General features: G+C 34.2%; 1 protein-coding gene across 4 annotated transcripts in view; it reads right to left on the reverse strand.

Moving 5' to 3' along the window:
- Nucleotides 1-4,024: 4,024 nt before the first annotated feature.
- Nucleotides 4,025-18,761, reverse strand: part of LOC117323500 (sodium/calcium exchanger 2-like) — a 69,905-nt gene continuing 55,168 nt past the window's right edge. For all 4 annotated transcript variants that reach the window (XM_033878755.1, XM_033878759.1, XM_033878758.1 and 1 more), the window contains 4 exons: nt 11,907-12,006; nt 10,816-10,926; nt 9,909-10,067; nt 4,025-9,126 (listed from right to left, as the gene is read on the reverse strand). In XM_033878755.1, coding sequence (XP_033734646.1) covers nt 8,756-9,126; nt 9,909-10,067; nt 10,816-10,926; nt 11,907-12,006 — 741 coding nt within the window. In that variant the 3' untranslated portion in view covers nt 4,025-8,755. The remainder of the gene's footprint in view (nt 9,127-9,908; nt 10,068-10,815; nt 10,927-11,906; nt 12,007-18,761) is intronic.

The following is an 18,761-nucleotide window of genomic DNA, read 5'->3' on the forward strand; positions in this document are numbered from 1 at the left end:
GTCCTTAGTTTAGAGAAATTGTTTAAATTTAAATTTTTCGTAGGAAATCATTACAGAATTTAAGGCAAAATAGCTAAAGAACCTTCCATAAACTCTTAATTTCCTATGGGACACGTTAAGTCAGAAATTTCCTTGAGTTAAGGAATGTGGATGAAATCGGGGCTTGGTGCCAGGTGTAGAACTGGTGTTATGGTACTATGTTGTAACTATGCCACGGGTACTCGAAAACTATAGGTCATTATTTCAGAACGGAACGGACGGGACAGGCGAACATGGGTATCACTAAATGTCCCCTCCCCATTCCACACTTTCTAAAAAAGATCGGGCATAAAGTCAAAGCGATAACCGATAACCAATTCGCACACTTTTGATAACACCTATATGTTAAGTGTAGCTCTAAATGCCGATATGACCGTCTTCTCGAACATTTTAAAAATAACGGCGCTTGCCAACAATTGGAAGTGTGGGGAGGGGGAAGTGGGATCGCATAATGGTGATATTGAGGACACTTTATGGAATCCTGACAAAATGACTGTTTTTTTGTTTTTGTTTTTCTTTTTTTTTCTCTCCATAAAATAACAGATTATCCCGATTTTATGCCACATCTGATGACTGTGTGAAAGAACGTGTAAATGTTATGACGCAACTATAAGTTCTTTACAGTGTGTTTGCTGGGTTTATCACCCCGTGAACAACCAGGGTCATATATGAGGTTTCCTTGTAGTAGTTGGTAACTACCTCACTGAAGAAAATACGGGAGGCCCGTCAGATGTTATCCAGAACAATAAGGGTAAAGTGTCTTGCCCAAAGACACAATCATGACAGCAGAGACCGACACGGGAAGGGAGGGTCGAACCACAGCGGAACCATCGGACGGATAACAACACGTCCGACTTCATATCGCTAAGGAAATAGATTATTCCCATCAAACGACATCACTGTTTCGGCCATAAACTTTCAGGTAGTTTTCATACCACATGTATCTTTCAAAACCACGTGTTGTTGGGTATTTTTTTCCGTTGGTAGTCGACATATCCCATAGAAATCATGATAATGGGAACAAACCCTTTAATATCGAACTAACAAATGGGAAACAGAAATAATTACGCTCTGTACCATACAATTTAGCTGTAAAGATCGAGGTAAGCTGGTGTTAAAGTATTTGGTATCCTTTAAGAGCTCTACAGGGTATCAGATCATTTATGATTGTTAAACGTCCTATCATCAACAGCTAAGGTAATTTAAGGAGGTCTGGATTTGGATATGTCGATACGTATCTGGAGGTGATATGTGTAATGAATCTGGAGGTGATATGTGTTATGAATCTGGAGTTGTATATGTGTTATGAATCTGGAGTTGGATATGTGTTATGAATCTGGAGTTGGACGTGTTATGAATCTGGAGGTGATATGTGTTATGAATCTGGAGTTGGATATGTTTTGTGAATCTGGAGTTGGATATGCGTTATGAATCTGGAGTTGGATATATCGTTATGAATCTGGAGTTGGATATGTCGTTATGAATCTGGAGTTGGATATGTGTTATGAATCTGGAGGTGATATGTGTTATGAATCTGGAGTTGTATATGTGTTATGAATCTGGAGTTGGATATGTGTTATGAATCTGGAGTTGGACGTGTTATGAATCTGGAGGTGATATGTGTTATGAATCTGGAGTTGGATATGTTTTGTGAATCTGGAGTTGGATATGTGTTATGAATCTGGAGTTTGATATGTCGTTATGAATCTGGAGTTGGAGGTGTCGTTATGAATCTGGAGTTGGATATGCGTTATGAATCAGGAGTTGAATATGTCGTTATGAATCAGGAGTTGGATACGTTATCTGCAGTTGGATATGTGTTATGAATCTGGAGTTGGATATGTTGTTATGAATCTGGAGTTGGATATGTGTTATGAATCTGGAGTTGGATATGTGTTATGAATCTGGAGTTGGATATGTCGTTATGAATCTGGAGTTGGATATGTCGTTATGAATCTGGAGTTGGATATGTCGTTATGAATCTGGAGTTGGATATGTGTTCTGCATCTGGAGTTGGATATGTGTTCTGAATCTGGAGTTAGATATGTGTTCTGAATCTGGAGTTGGATATGTTATCTGGAGTTGGATATGTGTTATGAATCTGGAGTTGGATATGTCGTTATGAATCTGGAGTTGGATATGTTATCTGGAGTTGGATATGTGTTATGAATCTGGAGTTGGATATGTCGTTATGAATCTGGAGTTGGATATGTGTTATGAATCTGGAGTTGGATATGCTATCTGGAGTTGGATATGTGTTATGAATCAGGAGTTGAATATGTCGTTATGAATCAGGAGTTGGATACGTGTTATGAATCTGGAGTTGGATATATCGTTATGAATCTGGAGTTGGAAGTGTCGTTATGAATCAGGAGTTGGATATGTCTTTATGAATCTGGAGTTGGATATGTGTTATAAATCTGGAGTTGGATATGTGCTATTAATCTGGAGTTGGATATGTCGTTATGAATCTGGAGTTGGATATGTCTTTATGAATCTGGAGTTGGATATGTCGTTATGAATCTGGAGTTGGATATGTCGTTATGAATCTGGAGTTGGATATGTCGTTATGAATCTGGAGTTGAATATGTCGTTATGAATCAGGAGTTGGATACGTGTTATGAATCTGGAGTTGGATATATCGTTATGAATCTGGAGTTGGATATGTCGTTATGAATCAGGAGTTGGATATGTCTTTATGAATCTTGAGTTGGATATGTGTTATAAATCTGGAGTTGGATATGTGCTATAAATCTGGAGTTGGATATGTCGTTATGAATCTGGAGTTGGATATGTCTTTATGAATCTGGAGTTGGATATGTCGTTATGAATCTGGAGTTGGATATGTCGTTATGAATCTGGAGTTGGATATGTGTTCTGAATCTGGAGTTGGATACGTTATCTGCAGTTGGATATGTGTTATGAATCTGGAGTTGGATATGTTGTTATGAATCTGGAGTTGGATATGTGTTATGAATCTGGAGTTTGATATGTTATGAATCTGGAGTTTGATATGTCGTTATGAATCTGGAGTTGGATATGTGTTCTGAATCTGGAGTTGGATATGTCGTTATGAATCTGGAGTTGGATATGTCGTTATGAATCTGGAGTTGGATATGTCGTTATGAATCTGGAGTTGGATATGTCGTTATGAATCTGGAGTTCAATCTGGAGTTGGATATGTGTTCTGAATCTGGAGTTGGATATGTGTTCTGAATCTGGAGTTGGATATGTTATCTGGAGTTGGATATGTGTTATGAATCTGGAGTTGGATATGTCGTTATGAATCTGGAGTTGGATATGTTATCTGGAGTTGGATATGTGTTATGAATCTGGAGTTGGATATGTCGTTATGAATCTGGAGTTGGATATGTGTTATGAATCTGGAGTTGGATATGCTATCTGGAGTTGAATATGTGTTATAAATCTGGAGTTGGATATGTCGTTATGAATCTGGAGTTGGATATGTGTTATGAATCTGGAGTTGGATATGTTATCTGGAGTTGGATATGTGTTATAAATCTGGAGTTGGATATGTCGTTATGAATCTGGAGTTGGATATGTTATCTGGATTTGGATATGTCGTTATGAACCTGGAGTTGGATATGTGTTATGAATCTGGAGTTGGATATGTGTTATGAATCTGGAGTTGGATATGTGTTATGAATCTGGAGTTGGATATGTGTTATGAATCTGGAGTTGGATGTGTCGTTATGAATCTGGAGTTGGATATGTCGTTATGAATCTGGAGATGGATATGTGTTATGAATCTGGAGTTGGATATGTGTTATGAATCTGGAGTTGGATATGTGTTATGAATCTGGAGTTGGATATGTCGTTATGAATCTGGGGATGGATATGTCGTTATGAATCTGGAGTTGGATATGTCGTTATGAATCTGGAGTTGGATATGTCGTTATGAGTCTGGAGTAAGATATGCCAGTAACCTGTATATATATATATATATAAGAACAATGAACAGGTATAAGTTTCTTCAACCCTTTATTGAAATGACAACCAAATTCAAATCAATTTCCACAATCAAGTCATAAGAAACACCACAATATCTAACGTGGAAAATAAACAGTTGTGGAATGGGAATACCAAAAGGTTCAATGTTACTCTCTATAGTGTTGTGTTCAAAATATTCCAAACCATGCTAAACGTAAAAGTGAGAAAGCTTCAATGAGGTAACATCTGGAAATTATAACATGTATAAATATCATAGCAATTGCACCAGCGAAAGCCGAAAATTAGCAGTATAGAAAATATTCATTAGCAGATTTCTCTGGTATTACAAACATTGTTGGCCAAGTCTGTATATATCCCTAATTTTTTCTTGCTCATACCATGAGTATAATTTTGTTCATAAATGAGCTTATTTGCTCATGAAAAGATGGACTTACCAAATTAAGGGCATGGTCCCAATTTGACACATTACAAGTCAATAATTGTCTTTGTGTTACACCATTGTCCAGTTTAATTGATTTAGCAGTATCATTTAAATTTCATTGTTAAAATCTGGAAAGTATTAAAAATTTCATTATCACTAAAACACACACTTCTCATGAGCAAATATTTTAAAATAAACCTCCTGGTTATAACATTGACCAACTTCCTCATTATTATTTTTCATTATAGTTAAGATAGAAAACAATCTGTTAACATAAAAATACTGATAAGACAAAATGAAAATGAAATCTAAATGATACTGCTCAAATCAATTAAACGATTGAATCTTGTTCAATAAGGTGATCAAAACTATAAGGGATTGTCTTTTCAAGGTCTGCCAGTGCAGCACTAACATTTGGATTTCTGAGACAGTGCCATGAGCACAAGAGTATATATTGTCAGGCCACTTGACACCCTGTATAGTAGTACATGTTCAGCAGTCAAGGTGGATATTGTGGTCTGCCTCGCTACTGGTCAAACCTACACAGTAGACTGAAAACCACTGTAAGTTATAAAAATCTCATTGAACATGCAAAAATCTGCAGAGAATATTGAACATTTACTGGTTAAAATAAGTACAATCAAAACATGTACAGGTCAAACAAAGTACGTTGAAAATATGTACTAGTAAAACCATGCACATTCTACACCGTGGATGTGAACTGGCAAAAAAACCTGCAAAAATAGACAAGAGACTCTACCAATTCTTACGTATAGTGGAGTGAATATCACTAATTTGAACATTCACGTCTAGTTATAAAACTGCAGATTAGAGAGCAGTAAAACACCAGTATATAAATACCACTCCTGGTAGATCGCCTATAGAAAGTTACCATAAACAAAACGCTGGGAATGCGACTACAGGGCTCTGAAATACATGCCTAAAATTATCTAGAAACATGTACAATAAGTTTGATAACCAACACAAATAGAATTCTAAATAGAGTATTTACAGTAATAGTAATCTCTTTAAACAATTATAATCTGCATAGCTAAAGGACCGCTAAGAGGCCTACCTTAACCTTCGAACGTTCTCAACATGTACTGTGTAAATGATCAAAATTATGGACAATTTTTTTTTTTTATTAAAATCACTAACAGGGGAATAGGGGCACAATAATAATAATAATAATATAATAAGTCATCACATTTGATACAAAGGAGCAAATCATATGGACATTATATACATAGATGTGTGATGGAGTAAGGAAGACTATATACAAAGATGTTTGATGGAGAAGGAATGTAACAACCATTGGTTAATAAGGTTGGGTATACACAGTTGCATGATTCAAGATAAAAAGTCAAGATAGGTCCCCTACTGACCATATACATTTTCATGCCCAAAAGATCTAACTTCAAACAAAATTTTACTATGATATAATATTGTATTAAGGTGACACATACCCGAAAATGTCATAATTAATAGCTTGCATGTTATATGTAATTAATTCTCTATGTACAGTGTCTATACAAAACAGGATTTAATAATATTCCAAACATCAGTATTGGACAGAAATGTTTGAACTCATTTTTATCTTAAATACAATGCATTAGTATATTTATTTTACAGAATATGCTATGCAACAGCTGTAAATAAATAACTATATATTGGCTACATGAGAGCATGATTAAACATTGTAATTTTAAACTATTTAAAGTTATCCTAGAAAGTTAAGATCACTACAACAGTACTACAGTCGGATATTTCAGAGCAATAACGATACATGCGTATATAGTAATATAACTTTAATAATTGCTAATTAGCAGAAAGCTTATTTCTGAATCTACTTTTGATAATATTTTCATAAAGATGAAGTTGAAATTGAGAAATTTCATAAAGTATAATTAAAGTCTGTGCTAGTTTTGTTGATAATAACAACAAATATCAACGATAACAGCCAGTTGATCATTCAAACTGATCATTGTAGACCTTTCAAACAAATTACTGACACGTTTTAACAGGAGTATATATACATTTTAAAGCTTTGGATAACAATTTTCATATTACAATTTCTGCAAAGTAAAAATTGTATAGTATACAACAATAATTAAGATCACCAAACTGTTATGACTGTATTATATGCGTTATTTAAAAGTAACATCCTGTCATGGTAAATAAACTATAGTATTGTGTGCTATAATTCTACAGATAACTATTAATCCCACACGCAATAAATAAGACACTAACACATTCAGATTTATCAACAAACATTGTATAAATAAATTGTCACTTAATTGCAATTTTCATGTCGTGAACAATAACATATTTCTTCACCAGAATATCAAAAAAAAAAAAAAAAAACATGTTAAAATACACTCTAGATTGTAATGGAGCACAGAAAACAGTAGTTCTTTGTGCAGCACTAACAAGTTCTTTTGCAAAAAATCACGGACATTCTTTGTATACATGGACACTATCTCATATTTTTTTCATGAATTTTCCTGTTTTTACTACAAATAAATTGTTTCATCATCAACTCTAAAAACATTCCTTGTACACTATAAGCTATGACAGGTTTTTGGAGCAATGAGTTATCACAAATCACCAAGAGTGACAGTTTAAAACAAAACTGTTCACACCAGTGCAAAATGGAACTGGGAGATCACACTATGTACAAAAACAGTTTATATACATCAACACTAGATTCTACTGGCTCCTGAGACAAAAAAAAAAACTTGCTGACTTTTGTTTCCTCGTTAGAATCAACGATTTAAAGTATGACCTTTGTTAATCACCTCAATAAAAACACACACTGAAAATCTAGTCATGTGACGATGAAACGTAAAATGCGAGTGATTTATGGGGTAAACAATGACTTAAATGCTGGAGACTGATGTGTTTAGATGAGGACTTAAATACAACTTTGATTATACACTGAAATCATAAATGAATATTTGATTTGTAACTCCATTTGTAATAAATACATCATATTAATTCAGACTTATGTTAATATTTTTTGGAAGTACCCGATATTTACTTTGCCTTTCAATTACATACATTTTAATTTTTTCTCTGGACAGTCGTCTTCAAGCAAGCAACTGACAACTGCTTGTTATAATGGTTAGAATGAGTATCACCGATTTAAATGGATGTTTACAGAAATTGTTTATGTATAATGCAAATAAACAAGTAAGTGGGCCACAGGGCAAATAAATAACTTAAATATCAATCATTATATAATTGTCTTTTGTATAAAATGATCTTTACAACTGCCACGAAAAATTAATCACTTTTTAATTTTCACAAATCTATCCCAATCAGTTAGACTTCTACCGGATGTAGTGGATACCTACATTTATTACATAAATAATCTTAGGTTAATTATTATTTTCAATGTTATCCTGGCCTTATGAAGCTTTGCTTCTGTTCAGGTGTAAAAATTTTAAAAGAAAATAATAAATAAATAAACAAACAAAAAATCTTGCATTCACCTCTCAACAAACACTGGATGGAAATATTATTAAATTAGGATTCTGAGCAAATTTATCAACATCACTAGAGACAAAGCAATCTTTATGTTACTTTTGAGACAGGCCACTCAGTGTTCACATATCTACATGCAATAAGGACGTTTCAAAAGAAACTCTAAAAAGTGAATTTAAAGCCCCTGATTTATTTTGTTCGCTCAAATTCGTCAATTCTAAACAGCAAATTAAACATAAATAAACTAAACAAAGTTTTATTTTTATTGCTAGATGTAGTACAACCCTTTTGGGTAGCAATTCATCATCTGTGACTAAGCGAACTATGGATCTTACACTCTGTTTAGGTAAGTAAATCTACTACTTCCTGATTAATTACCACGGTAGACAAAAATTGACAATTACCCCACAAACTGAACACCAGTTGAATGTATGATATTTAAAATGAGTTAATACTGTAACATACCATTCTTTAACCACATCGCCATATAGACACACTTGTTCTGAACCACTCATTCAACACTGATGATGTATCCGTATCATGAGTCACCACAGGCAGGCTGTACCACTGCCTCGTATTATCATCGACGTCTGTGAGAAACCTCCACGTTGTCATCCCGCTGTGGTTCCCTACACCACACCTCATCACCGACGTTAACCTCAATGTCCTTGGCATGACACTTCATTTTTGATTCAGCAAACTGGGCTGAAAATCTACACATCTTTGATGCATCATGGGCATCAGTCCTAGACCAAACTCTGGCCCTGCGGACTGGCACCTACTCAAGCTTAAGACATTCAGCTGGGTGGTGTGTATTGTCATGTTTAGAAACGCTATTTAAAATCCAGGAATATAACAATAACTGACCAAGGAAGAAATAACGATGTAAATTAGCCACAATCCAACCAAAAACATGGAGGTTAAGTATTTCCTACGGACAGGTCCTCCGAGTTCTCCACCGAACTTACGACGGATCAAAATGATGATAACAGTGACGACTGCCTCAACACAGAAGACCGTTACTGACATAGCCAGAGTTCCTGGTACTACATTGAAGGTGTTGCCATTTGATGTGTGGTAGATGGCAGCCATGGACCAGGCTAGACCAATACCAAGGAACACATTGACGGCGTTACTTCCTGTCACGTTACCGATGGACGAGTCGGCATACTCATCGTTAATAGCTGCTACCTTACTGGCAAATGTGTCTGAAATAAGAGAACATCAAAAGTCAGCATCAAAGAGTGAAGACATAACGTTTTTGTATTTTTTTTCTTTTACAGAGTTAATTAAGTCCAATTGGTAAATCAATGCTATAGCATAACTGATTTACTTCATATGTAGACTATAGCCCAACAGTTTGCTTGTCACCCTATCAAGATATTATGTTCAGAATTTGATAATAATGTACTATGAGTATGAGCTAAATCTGCCGACGATTAATATATTTTAGAGATACCATGTACAACACACAAGGCTTCATATATTTTAGAGATACCTTGTACAACACTATTTCATTTCAAAGGTGTTCCTAGTATTACCATCGACCATTTCACAATGACCATCAAAAATAATCAAGCGTTGAACTTGATCAGTGGGGGAGGGGTTGTATAATAAATAAAATGACTGTATGTTAATTTGTTACTGATAATACCTGTAGTTTTCTATGAAGTAGCTTACATTATGTCTTAAGAGTTAACTCCCTTTGTTCAATTTGGAAGTTTTTCACAATTTGTCCTAACTGGTACATTTTGGCGATTTACATACATAGCTTCAAAACCCATATCACAAAATCAATCTCTTGACAAATATCAGTTATACATTATCGCAATGTAATCTCCCAAAAATTATTGCTTATCAGCCATCCTTGCACCAGCCAGGCAATGTTTACTATGTCTGGTCACAGATGGGCTAATAAATAAATTCAGTAGTAGAATTATAACATGATGTTAAAGTTGTAAAAAGGCTCCTGTCTTTCTGCCTTGGTTACCTGGAATACTGGTTCCAAGGGCAACAAAGGAGATGGCAGTGACAGCATCCTTAAGTCCAATTGTACAACCAAAGCTTGAAGCCAGATCACCAATCAATCCGGTCAGTAAACCAATCATGAGAATGGAAACTGTGAAACACGCCCATCCACCGAAGTAGTCTGCAAGTAATTCACAAAGAATGTAGGACAAAATATCTTATATAACTAACTCTTATTTCAAAAAGAATGTAATACAAAATTTCTAATATTTCAAAAAGAATGTAATACAAAATTTCTTATATAATAAACTCTTAATTCACAAAGAATGTAGGACAAAATTTCTAATATAAATAACTCTTAATTCACAAAGAATGTAGTACAAAATTTCTAATATAAATAACTCTTAATTCACAAAGAATGTAGCCTATCTATAATTTCAATTGGGAGCTCAGCCCGTTATCACCTCAAAATGCCCTCAGAAAAAGCCACTGGTCAACATATTTCATTTCAATAATAAGCACCCACCTTAAAACAAGTATCATATATCCTTTCTGTCTGTTGTATAAATGCAGCAATATGTAGTGATAAGTATCACATAAAACAATATATATATATATATATGTGTGTGTGTGTATTGTAGTTAGCTGTAGTATAGTCTAAACAGTATCAGGTAACAGTCTGGAAACTGATATTCCCACTATCACTATATCAGTCTGATTCATGTCATGTAATATCTAATGGTTATACCTCAGCTCACATCCAGCAGGATTAATACACATAATTTTCAATTCTGATTTCCATTCATATTTTTCTGTGAAAATAACACATTTTGTCAAACCTGGACTGAACACCATATCATTGTACTACACTGTATCCATATTTAGACTTCAAAAGTAAAAACCTTTTATCCATGCATTATTGGTCTCACCTGTAGGAGGTACAAAAGCAAAGGTAAGTTTCCAGAACAGTGTGAGGAAGTGCATAACGTAGTCCATACAAGACGGAAGTTTCTCCTCTGCTTCTTCATCATCATCCTCACCTGAATAAAATATAACCAGGTTTAATATAACAGTGCTCCATAGACTTCAATACATCACTCTTAAGATGTTTTACACTAATTACATGATATAGACAATAATGTACAAATATAGCATTCAACAATAAATCATAAATTGAAAAGTACATGTATATATATATTTTTACCATCCTTACATAACAACAAAAACAAAAATTAAAATTTTGTGCTGGAAAGTTTAAAAGAACAATAATATCAGATGAATTTTCTTCTCAAGAGGCCAGTAGCATGCTTGGACAAAGGGCTACCTATATTGTGCAAATGAATGTGTGAAATACTGCTTTAGCTGGGCCTCAAGCAAGTGACCTCACACTGGGCCTCAACCTTGCAACTTTTTGCTCTCTGAGTGAACATCTGACCACAAGCTAGGCTAAAGGAAAATTACTGCAAGTCTTGATGTTTGGCCATTAGCCTGCTTGGATGAAGGGCTTCCAAATTTGTTCAAATAAATAGATTTGGTCTACTTTCAATGTCACGGGGGTCAAACATGTTGAAATCTTTCAACAGATTTTGATTTTTCACCCTATTTACCAATTGGTCATGGCACAAGGTCGTGACATTTGGCTAGTAGTATTAATAACCATGACCTACTTTCAAGGTTACAGGGGTAGAATTAGTAAAGATCTAACACAGCTTTCTACTATAGAACCAGGGGATTTTGGAGTCATTATATTGAGTCAGTTTGAGGCAGGAGAAAAGGCTATATGTCAGGTAGACACCAGCTTTTACTACTACAAGGACGCCTCACCTCAAAATGACCCTGGCTATATTCTCACAGCCATTAACCTAGCAAACAAATAACCAATGACACATGTTTTACATTCCCTCTTTCTAATTGTCTAGTAAAGGTGTACTCTGACCTTTTCCAGTAAGCTTCTGCACTGTCATGGGGAATAATTAAGGCCTGTTGTCACACAACACTAGATCACCTGGAGTATACTTACCAGCACTGACTGTGATAGCCTCAACAAACTGCTCCCTCCAGGAAGACGTTCCAACAACCAGGGAAACATTAGCCTTCTTCAACAGCTTGTCGACCACATTCTGAGGAGAAAAACAATGAAAGTTCAACAAATGAAGTTAAAAATTACCAGAGGAATCGGTCATGAATTCTTCATCTTTTCACATATCTGCTCAGATTGAAGTAAATCGTATTTTGTACACAATGCTTGCTACATTGTATGTACAAAGGTAGTTAAAACAAGGATGTGATGGCACCATATAATTTGACCATATAATTATCTCCAAAGACTTTGCAGCACAACATTTCAACATATTTACTGGGTACAATGCTTTAACATACAGTGAATTGTAAACAATTGAAGAATAACTAATAACAAAATACATGTTTACTCAAAAGTTTAAATTCAGCCCCCAAAACAGCAGTTAATAGATTATAAACCTTCAAAATGAATGTAAAATATTTGCTACTTTTTCTTTCTTAACTTTCATTTTCTCTTTTTTTTTGTTTATATGGTCATGAAACATTTCAAAGTCTTTTAACAAAAGAGAGATAATTTAATTTCTTGAAAATAAAGTCAGATATCCTATAGCTACTGTTTTTTTTCTACATTTGAAAATTTTCTGAGAACAAATGATTGATTTCCCAATACACATGTACTTCAGAGAGATTGTTCCAGAACAATTTCCACTTGGAAAATATTTCCTTGTAATAATTCTTTGTTATTTTTCCATAACAACATTTGTATTGATATTGGTTTATTCTAAGGCCATATAAACACAAATATAAACAGTTATCTGCTTTAGGACATATTCAATCCTTTCATTTCATGGTATCTGATCTGTAATGCATTATTTCGTATTTCATTATAAATTCTGTAACCCAACATTATGAGAAATTTTGGCAAAAGAAGGGTAGTGACATTGTGTCATAATTTCAACATAAATCAACAGTCTTGATTACATTTGTTGGTTAGGTACACATTTTTATAAGTGGTTGTTTGGTGCCATAATTGTATGTGTGACTAGTCCACAATATATTTACTTCAAAACTTTGCATCGATGACAGCCCCATGTCATTTGACTAAACTTTGAATGAGAGTATCTATGACAGCCCTTGTTCATTTGACCATTTTTAGATAATTCTCAAAACTATCTGATTTGAAAATCAATTTGTATGACTTGAGTATCATGATAGATTGTGTATAGGTGGTAATGTTTTTAAAGATTTTTTAAACGGAAATCCTCAGATGGCTGTAGTTAAACTCCCATTATTAAGTACACATTTTACTAGAGTGTTTAGAACAATGGGTCATAATTATAATAGATTACTGTTTACAATGAAAACTCTACACAGATTTTATATTTGAATAATTTGGATAAACATATTGACTATTCGTTATGTTCAGATAAGTGTACACAAAGCATACCAGTCTAAATAAGTGTCTGCTATCATTACATAGTAAACACAGTGTATGCCTAGCACAAGGTGTTATTTACTGAACGTCAAGCTCCTCAAACAAACTTCAACCATTTCACTCAATGGGGATATCAGAGCTCCTATTGAGAATCCATACAGCTTCACTCTCAGCTGTCTTTAGTGTTATGGACCCCAACAAACAACCATAAACTCACAGAACAGTGGAATATTGAACTTGGTAAAATGTACTTCATTAAGCTTTGTTCAAAACAAAATATTTTAATTAATCCTGGTTTATAAATACACTATGGATGTATGATTTATTAATGTATTTTCTATAAATGTTGTTTGTGTTTCTTTTTCTCCATAAATGATATTACAAAGAAATGATTTGATAAATGAAGAACATAAAAAATTTCATCTATCTTAGTATAAGCCAAGTGTCTCTGTTGAAACATACGGCATCAGCGGTCCGTTCAGCACTACAGGTGTCAGTGTTGATGTTCAAAATAAAATTACCCTGCTAACAGTTTCTGACATTTAGTAAGGTACTTTGGACCTAATGTAATATCTGAGAGTGAAGATCCACCGTTGGTACCAGGTGGTCTCCTTTGTCAGCCATACTGTCCACTTCACCCTGACATTTTGAACTTTCTTGTCATTCATTTTCCAAAGGTCTTACAGACATAAAATACTGATAAAATGAAAATTGTGGAAAAGTTTCAAACCATTTCTACTTTCCTCATAACAAAAGTAAAGATACAGAGCTATATAGCATGTCGTAGTCATATGTTCCATGTTCATCATCTGAACGTCTGAGACATGAGAATTATTAGCCATGGAATGTACCACAGGTTATTGTTGTTGTTACCAGTGTTTTTCCTGGGTATTACGGGAAAATACAATTGAACGATTTGGGAAAATTCTTTATGCAAATCATGTTATTTGATGAGTGTCATGCTTACCAGTTTTTATAATGCAGTGTAAATTCTAGCTGTATACATCATAGCACACACCAATTTCAACCAATGACTGTCCTTTTTTCTGATCTATTTTGTGCAATGGTTGCAATAATATTTTTCTGTATTTTTTCAGAAGTTTTCTTCTATGGACACAATTGGGAATCATAAATATGTTTTTTGGAAAATTAAGGCTGAAATCCATTTGAAGTGTGGTCATTTTGCACTCCCTGGAGTTATACAGGCAGGAAAAGCACTGTTAGTTACATAGCTATCACTAGAGCCATACTTTATGGTCAATACTAAAAAATACACATTCTGGTAATTACTGTTTGTTCCCAATAGTAATCACTGTGCATGTTATGCAATCAAAGTAACTAAACATTTACACGAATTCCCATGTTTCTAACTGTCATCACCACAAGATTAACAAATCTCATACAGAACAAATGCATTGACATCCAAAAGTCATTATGTTCCAAATACTTTTTTTATTCACCATCAGAGTGACAAACATGACCATAAACACAGAATCACATCTAAATTTACTACATTAAAAGCACAATCACAATTGTTAGCAACTTAATCAGTAACCAACATTGTCTTAATTCAAAATGTCTTAAGAAAGATTATCAGCCATCGATCACCATTGGCAATAACATATAAGTAACTGTCAAAACATGTTGACAGTAAATAGCCTCCTTGTGTTATCCCTTAATCATATCTCATTAGTGTAGAAAGTCCTCTATATAATCCACCTACAGATCCACCCCAACAACCTCTAACCACAAATGTGACAACATAAGGACTGCTGAATTAAACATTATTTATTAAATATTATAACAGTATAAAATTGTAGCTGTGTAAAGTCAGCAAATATCATGGGTAACATAACACATAACCTTTGGTATGGAATATAGTTACACTTAAGATAATTATATTATTCATAGACTTTATATTATATATATGTACCAGGCTTTTTTCATCCTAATCAATATGCAACTACTCAATACATAAGCTTGTGCCAACGGCTGTAAAAATCCATCACTCTTTAATTGATGACTTCAACATATTTTATTGACAAAGAAATAAAATAATAAGACAGATGACCATTACAATATTTCATGTTTACAAACCCCTGAAGTATCGGGAACCTGGTGACTTATGATTGTATGCACTTCCAGATTTTGAAACAACGGAAAGTATTCAGGGCTGTAGGTGCTACCGGTGATATATTGACAGTTATTCAAAATTATAAGTGTTCAACTGTTCGGACTGTCAATGAAGGAAGAATTTTCCTTTCAAATGAAGTGGGGCTCTTAACTGAAAAAATCCATTGCTTTGATATTTTCATTGTCAGTCTCTGTCATTCAGGCCGGCCTAAAAACGTATCTGCCAGTACATATATTAGGTAAAGTTCTGTTGATACGATGAATGAAGATCTAGGCTTATAATCATGACGTAATCATGTTTGCAATAATAATAGACATACAATCTTAAGATTTTAATCCTACTTACAAATGCATTATAATAATGTATTAATTAATAGAATTACTTAGACTTAATGTTCCAGTTTTATTTTGTTAAAATGTCACTTATAATATACACACATGTAAATTTTATCATACCAAGCGGAGACAAACTGAATATAATGACCCCCAGTTTTAGGTTATAAGATACAATACATTTTTCTTTTCATTTTTTTAAAACTAAATGAAATGATAAAATCTTATGCATATGAAATATGAAATTGATGCGTATAAACTTACAAAGAGTATTTTATCCACATTCATGTAAAAATCTTCCAAGCGGTGCAGAAATACAGTTAGACTGTCTTATACACCAGGAGTATTGTATGTGTTCCTTTAGACTAAGCATGAATAACAATTAGTGTGTAATTGAGCCATCAATCTACTCCTACACCTTACTGTATATATATATATCTTCTGGTGAATATTTTATGACAAACAAGGTTAATAAGCCAGAGTTCACTGTCAAACTCCCCCAACTCACAAAACACATACCTTGCTCCTGCATATTTAAAAGAATTACCTGTTGTTGGATAAAGTAGACTGGTTAAGAGATAAAGTACACTGGTTAAGAGATCATGAAGCAATCTAAATCAAATTCCTTGTATTCAAAGGAAACCTTTTAAAGATCAACCCCCGTCTCTTCCATGGGGCCCAAACCCACTGCCCTTAGGAAGGGTATATGTACTTGATAATTTGTTTATACCAAATGAGTGCCCTTTAATTCTGCCATTTCTGCATTTTCAAAAAAATCAAGCTAATAAATGGATGCACAAACAAAAGACCCAGGCTATATGGCATTAAAGCTCGCCAGTCCTTTAGGCCAGATCAGTTAAAACTGAAATTTGATTGAAGTCTTAATGCTCAAAGTGAAAGAATAGACAAGAATCCTTTTGTATTCCTATTTCAATACATTGGTTTCAAGGCATTTCTAATAGTAATGAAGTTATCGATATCAATATATATGTACATTCATTTTACATAGAAACAATGACATATACGGCCGCTTTGGTTCTTTTATAGACTTTGGAGTTTTACCAAGTAAGTGTAGATTGGTGCAGATTTTGCATGACAAATTCCAATAGCTCTGATATACCAGTTGTGAGGACCCTCTGTAACAGTAGCTATGGTAGAGAAGGACTTGAGAGAAACACTTTACAGGGTACTGTAATACTTTACCATCAAGTCAGATATATGATATATGTAACCTATAAACATTACATCAACTCAAGTTCTCATGTGCTTTCCTCGTCACATTCATCACATATTCCCTGCATGCATGCAGCTACACCACTCTCCATGTCTTTTACATTGCATCATAAAAATAGCTTTCCTACAATCTGTGTTCATCAAAATCCAAACAAATAAAACAAATTCCACATGGCACCATACAGGACTACATTACTGATATCAATTTTAGCTCCAGATGATATCAGGAAGATGCTAAGCTCCACAGGAGACAGTCCAAAATGTCACACTTACAGAGTGGCTGTCTGGCACAACTATCATATGGTTTATGTTGGCATATTGCTTCATCCACTTTAGTGCTTTATCAGCATCAAGAAAATGATCTGTTTCTTCATTATGGAGATCAAAAGATGCACAATCTGTCGAAGCACAGGTGATATGCTGTGATGAGCTAAAAGCTATATAAATGTCTTAGGTACGTACGGGGTAAAATTCCTGAAAGCACTCTGACAACGATCACTGGGAACATGGTTTATGTGCCATACCACCTTTGTAATATGCACAAAAAAATGCATACCACTATCACATAAAACATAGAAGTCTTGCATTCATAACAGATAACATATCCAGTTTTGTTGCCATTTAATTGCCTTGAAAAAATTGTTTGCACAATATCATTCATTATGTTTTAATTGGCCTCAATGACTTGAAATATCTACTTTGACTTCACTGACTTCCAGCATGATTCTCTACTAACATTAAATCCCAAAATAGATATTGTTTGTAAACCATTGAATTATACTTTTCATTCTGAAATAAAATCGTGATCCAGGTGAAATTTAACTTATATGAGCCAAAATAGATTTTAATCATTTCCTGATTTTTGTGTAGGCCACATCCATCCAAGTCACACATAACTTCGCCTTTGCCAAACTACTAACTGGCATTGTTGGTGCCAGTCCAATGGCCTCATCAAACCAGATCACAGAGTTAGGTTTTCAAACAATCATAAATCCCTTGATAGATACTGGGATTAATTGACTATCAAATTCTTTTATTTTCAGTTACATATGAAAAAAAAACCCAGTGGTGCATTGGAATGTTTAACAGATTTGGCAAAGTTACTACTTCCCCCAGACAATAAAAATCTTGTGAGAGGTAGCCAAAATATCTTGTACATTAAGTTCACTCTCGTAGTTATATATTACTGCAGTAACCATGATTGCTAAAACACGAACAACTATTCTTTACGCCATATGTGGAGCCCGGAACCATGCAGAGTTTTGCAAAATATTTGTACAACAATAAGATTTGATAAATATATTCAGCATACACAACGTTAGTCTTCAGAAGCAGGATATTGAATAAGCCCCAAGAGTCTATAGCCAAGAGTTAGAGTAGGAAATGATTATCTGGAACCCAGACGATAGATAATGAAAGTGTCCCGTCCCGTACCCACAAGGACAACATAGGTCTGACACTGAAGGTCAACAGGTGGCAGAATAATGAAAATGTGTAGTAACGATGGACCAAAGTAAAGAATCCCTAAAGTAAAAGATACCCAAGTGGTTCAACTGGAAATACAATTTACAGACAGTGGGTATTAAATGATGTTTACTTTGCTTCGTAGTGGTTTTATTCCCTATCAATCTAACAGGACTTTTGTCTCCAAAGTGAATTGTTTAGTTGATTTATCAATCATGATTTTCAGGAATTAATTTAGCAATTCCACTATAAAATCAG

The sequence above is a fragment of the Pecten maximus genome, chromosome 3 (assembly GCF_902652985.1).
Source record: "Pecten maximus chromosome 3, xPecMax1.1, whole genome shotgun sequence".
NCBI classification, from domain to species: domain Eukaryota; kingdom Metazoa; phylum Mollusca; class Bivalvia; order Pectinida; family Pectinidae; genus Pecten; species Pecten maximus.